Source organism: Asparagus officinalis, chromosome 2 (assembly GCF_001876935.1).
Source record: "Asparagus officinalis chromosome 2, Aspof.V1, whole genome shotgun sequence".
In the NCBI taxonomy this organism is placed as follows: Eukaryota; Viridiplantae; Streptophyta; class Magnoliopsida; order Asparagales; family Asparagaceae; genus Asparagus; species Asparagus officinalis.
The window spans coordinates 82,887,910-82,893,423 of record NC_033795.1 but is presented as its reverse complement, the minus strand read 5'-3'; the positions used below and the strand labels follow the sequence as shown (position 1 = coordinate 82,893,423).

The 5,514-nt window shown below is 38.9% G+C and overlaps 1 protein-coding gene across 4 annotated transcripts in view; it reads left to right on the top strand.

Moving 5' to 3' along the window:
- The window catches only part of LOC109831890, an 8,028-nt gene continuing 5,239 nt past the window's right edge, over positions 2,726 to 5,514 (top strand). For 3 of the 4 annotated variants that reach the window (XM_020399364.1, XM_020399363.1, XM_020399362.1), the window contains exons 1-7: positions 2,726 to 2,909; positions 3,023 to 3,071; positions 3,436 to 3,585; positions 3,886 to 4,016; positions 4,092 to 4,161; positions 4,360 to 4,450; positions 4,583 to 4,652. In XM_020399364.1, coding sequence (XP_020254953.1) covers positions 2,739 to 2,909; positions 3,023 to 3,071; positions 3,436 to 3,585; positions 3,886 to 4,016; positions 4,092 to 4,161; positions 4,360 to 4,450; positions 4,583 to 4,652 — 732 coding nt within the window. In that variant the 5' untranslated portion in view covers positions 2,726 to 2,738. The remainder of the gene's footprint in view (positions 2,910 to 3,022; positions 3,072 to 3,435; positions 3,586 to 3,885; positions 4,017 to 4,091; positions 4,162 to 4,359; positions 4,451 to 4,582; positions 4,653 to 5,514) is intronic. The other variant, XM_020399365.1, reaches the window with a different exon arrangement.

Below are 5,514 nucleotides of genomic sequence, written 5' to 3'. Positions count from 1 at the left end.
CCCCCCCCCCCCTTCACTGCGTATTTCATGTCCTGGATCCGGGAACACCGGCGCCATCTTTCGACAATTTAGTTCTTTGAAGTGCACGCATAAGATACAATTTTACGAAGGTACACAATAAACATGCCGATTGATCAGCATTGTCAACCTGTAAATCAAAGTCAAGCTATATATAGCTTGAAAACAGCGTGCTGAAATTAAAAATGACCTGGAAAATTAAATTTAGCATAAGCCTGAACGTACACTGTATCAATATTGCAATTCCTTTTCGACTTCCTCAAAAGCATCGTCGCTCACGAATCGACAACCATGAAGAACAATCTGTCTGTTCCTCGAAATTCCAGAATTCAGAGCATTGCCCAAGAGGCAGATACTAGAGCGGACGACGGTTGGTTGGGGAATTTGATCGAACAGATTGCGGACGTTTTCGATAGTTTCTGATTTTTCAAAGCTTGAATATTATTATTAAGGCTTGTTTGGATTGAGGGGAATGAGGGCGAAGGGAAGTTAGGGGAACCATTCACCTCCATTCACCTTATTTGGGAACACTTAGGAGGTGAAGTTAATTCACCTTCATTCACCTTGGTTCACCCCCTAATAGTATAAAAATTGTTACCCCCAAATTGAGGTGTAACCAAGGGGAAGGGAATTCCCTTCCCTTCCCTTCATTTCCCTTCCATTTCCTTCACTCAGTTTCCCTTAACTTCCCTTCACTCCCTACAAATCCAAACAGGGCCTTAGGAGACAATTATGAAAGAAGTAACCAAGTTTATCTTAAAAGTCTAACTCTACCAAAAACAAACGTAGTTTAAAAATGTTCACTAAAATAAGCCCTTAGAGGAATTCAAAAAAACTCATGCAACTTTCCCCTAAATTTTATTAAAGAAGAAATTTTCTAAACAAACCCATTCATAATTTTATTTCCTAAAAATAGATCCCCTTGAATTTTATTTACAAAAATAGACTCATTTTGTCTTAATCTGGTTTCTAAAAAGTTGGGGTTGCCAACCCCGACTATTTAGTGCATAGAATGTTAGATTTAATGTTATAATTGAGGGTTTATAACCTCCTAAATAGTCTGGGTTGGCAACCTCGACTATTTAGGAACCGGATTAAAATAGAATGAGTCTATTTTTATAAATAAAACTCAAGAAGGTCTATTTTTTGGGAAAAAAAATTATGAATAGATTTATTTAGAAAATTTCTTCTTTTAACAAACAATAATATGTTTGGATCTTTCTTACTAAACCACGCGATAGGTACAATAATACCGAAACTCATCGTCCAGCTGGACCTAACATCAAAGTACATGGAGGGAATTGCATGGAGTCTGCCAGCTAGATTTTTTTAAGACCACGTCAGCCTTTCTCTTTGCACAACCAAACAAGATAAAAGTGTAAAAGTTACTGACAGCCAGGATAATGACCAAGCTAAAAGCAGCCCCCACAAAAACAGGCTCAAGTGGACCCCACCCGTCAGAGCGCATTACTCACACACGGGCCTGACCCTGGGTAAGCCCACCAAGCCCTGGGGCTGGGGCAACCAAATTTTTTTATATATAATATAGAGTTATAATTTATAAACATAAAATTCCAAGCTTTAACATGTAAGGCAACCAAGTTTTTTATAATGTAGCGTTATATAACTTATCACTTTGAGCCCAATATAGAACGCTAAATAATATTATATGTATTATTTTTACCGTTATTATTCGTACAAATTTTTTGATATAAGGGACAATCAAAATTAAATTGGAATAAGACAATCCAAACCGCGGGGCCCGGTCCTGCCCACACACAGAGTCCTACAACATCCAGTCGCTTGCATGGCTATAGAAAGAAAAATTCCTCAAGGACCCAAAATATGTGACCAATAGGGGGGACAAGTGAGGTGCCTCCCTTTTATTGAATAATAAGTTGACCATCATTAATGATGACCAACTTACTATCCAATAGGAGGAGGACACCTCACTTGTCCCCCCTATTGGTCCCATATTTTGGGTCCTTGTTGCAAAGCTCCTATAGAAAGGGCCTGTTTGTTTCACCAATTTTATGGAATAGGAATGATATTTGGACCTGACAATGGCGTTTTCGTAATTAATGGATTCCAAATGAATCCTAATCCTGAGTTTGGTTTTGGACCTGACAATGGCGTTTTCGTAATTAATGGATTCCAAATGAATCCTAATCCTGAGTTTGGTTCAATTTTTTTTTATAGAATTGCTAATCTATAAAGTGGCTCAAACAGTGTATATTTCAGGGAATCAAAATCCACTCCATTTGCTAGGAATTGGGTGGAATTTCTGATACCTCTCCTCTTTTTTATTCTAATTCCTAATCCTATTCCTAATCCGTAGGTGAAACAAACATAGAATACAAAAAAATGTGATTCCATAAAACTAAAACTTGTCTATAAATTTTTTATGGATTAGGTTGGAATCCATAAATAAAATAGGATTCCTAATCCTATTCCTACTCTCTATTGAACCAAACAGGCCCAAAAACAAGTCCAACTATTCACACTTCCAAATAGTAACTTTGGGGTGTGTGAGGACTAAATTGCCATTCTCCCAAACCAAAACAGACCAAGTCCATTCTAGAAACACCCTCAACATCAAAAGGGCATTTTCGGCAATCCAACTCCCAAAATTACTGTTTGAGAGTGGATATAGCAAACATGCCCAAAAACTACCCAAAAAAGTCCTCACTTCCTTCTTCACTCTCCTCCCCCGAATCCCGATGCCTCCTCTCACGTTGGCCTCCCCCTTCTCCCTCCCGCCAAAACTGAAACCCATCAAAACCCTAATCGAATCCACCCTCGATCTCAAAACCCCATCTCTCTCCTCGTCCCCGATCCATTCTCTCCGCGCCGGCGACTGGGTCAAGCTCATCTGCGGCGCTAGCTTCGAGGTAACCAAACCCCCTTTCAACCAGAAAAAACCCTAAAAATACTCTCTTTTCTAAAAAAAGGAAGGGAAAAAAAAATCGGGAGCGATTTTACTCTCCTTTTTCCTCCAATTTAGGATGCGGCGGATATCAGGAATCTCTCCCTCGTTTACACCCTCGCCGGAGGTGAGTGATCTCTAGTAAACCTCGAAAGCCTCTCCTTTTCCAGCCAGTTTCGTAAGCTGGATGAAAGATTGCGTTTTTGTCTGAACCTAGTAGCTTAGTGATTGGGTTCTTGTTTGTGTTGAATTGCAATGATTCCACGGTGGATTGTGTTGATCGTAAAATCTGATGTAAACCCTAGAAACCTATTTCGCATTTGGTGGAAGGATGTGAAAATTAGACGGAGTCACATTTTTTTGTTTGGATCAAAATTGAAGCCCTGAAAGACCCCATTAGCTTTGTGATAGATTTGGTCGAAGCTTGTTTTTTTGGAATTTATATCGGGGATTGGATTGCTGTTTGACTCGAATTGCGATGATGTTAATAGTGGATTGCATTGACTGTGCGGCCGAAGATTCCGTAGTGAATGCTGTGATCGATGGGATTAATGCTGCATTGTCGATTGCTTCAGTTCGGAGGCCGTGGGTGATGATCAGTGTCAATGATGATAGGGAGGATGTACATTTCCGTAAAGCTGGTGAGCTTCTCTCGTCTTTTTGTTTAGTTACCAACCAGAATAAACTGATCCTTTTCCTTGGAAACGTAGTTGCCGTAGGTCACGAAAAATTTCCATGTACTGGAACAGAAAAATAATCTAACAAGGGAAGGTAAACTCTGGGTCCTGTTTCCTTGAATTGAATCCAAATGCAACCTCAAATAATAATTTTACTCATGTTCAGCTATCATGAGGTTTGATTATTAAAGGATAGTGCTCATTAATCTCACAAATTCCATACAGATTCATTATCTCTGTCCTGAGTAAATGTTGCTTTTGCAGAATTTAATGCTGAGGATTGCCCGCTTGATTGCTCAAGGCCATGCGAAAAAGTTTGTCCCGCAAATGCTATATCATTGGAGAATACTTCCGTAGGACATGAATCTACAAGAAGTGATAAAAGCACCCTCCAGGTGTTCATTTTATCAAATTTCAGGATATGTACTTCCTTTGTTACTGCTTTTGGTTTCACCTATGTACTTGTGCAGGGTGGAGTGATCACAGAACGCTGTTATGGATGTGGGCGCTGCTTTCCGGTTTGTCCGTATGATAAAATCAGTAGGTCTTGATTTCCTTTTATTCTATTAATTTCTTGATGTTGTAGATAGTATTTCAAGACGTGGAAATTTTCAATTTCCCCTTGCTTAACTTCAACTCAGTTTTCTTTTACCCCAGAACTACAAGGACATGAGTTCTGTGTTATAGTTCATGCAAATGTTTCCTCTAGACCAAACTGTACATCTTTAATTTGTTCAGGAGCTATGACTTACATCAGGGATCCTGCCGCTACATCTGAACTCTTGAGAAGGAATGACGTTGATGCTATTGAGATACACACCAGTGGAAGGTATAGTAGTGTAACTTTGATGTGTAGAGCATTCCCAGTAATCTTTAGGAATTTGCTTTCATTTTCTGTTTGTGCTTTGTCATTTGGACCATATCATGGATGACCAGTTATCGGAAAAAAAAAAAATTGTAGGCGCACTGATTTGTTCAACGATCTCTGGAATAGCTTGAGCAATTCAATTGGGCATGTGAAGCTAGTAGCAGTAAGTTCCAATGCAGTTCCTCTAGTAATGGCCGATTTCTGGTAAAGTAGCTTAGTTTCAGAAAGTGCTCTATTTGATTTGTTCTGCACAAAATGGGACATCATAACTGGCATGTTAGTTATTTAAGATAAAAATGTTTCCTCTTTTTTTATTTTCTTATTATTTTTTTAATTGGATTTTTTTAAACCACAATTGTTTGATACAGTAGTAAACTTTGAGCAGAGGGTATCAAGTTATGATCTTTCTTCACTACCTTTCATATCATAATTTTTGTTCCTATTGTTCTTTTTATCTTCATGGAAAGTGCAAAGGTTTCCGTTTCCACTTAAACAGCTGATAACACTCCCAAGTCCCACCTTTTGTAACCTTGCTAATCTGTACCGCAATGATCACTGCTCCGGTGCTTCCAGAGTTCTTGATAGAACCATCTCAAACAACCCGTGCTAACCCCTGCTACAGAAAATAACACCAGCACTATAAAAACCTTCCTTCTCAGCAGCACTGCTGCCATAAGTGTCTAACACCACCTTGTCCAGAAAATGTTTATTTACTACCATGTTACTGTTGACAGTGGTTTCATCACAACCTGGTAATGTCACTATTGCCAACTACTTGAGTTTTTTCACTCTTTACCTGTGCCGCTACTGTCCATCACATATACATCACACTTGCTTGTTTCTGTACTCTCCTTCTAGAAAGGTACCAAGAGTTTGTTTCAATCTCCCCATTTATATAAAGAAACTAAATGATAACTTCTGACATATTTTACTCCATTTATCAATTTAAATTACAAAAGTCTCTCTGCTACTGTACCACAATGCACATATTTTACTCTCATGCTCCTGCTCCGGCTTGAGCTGTT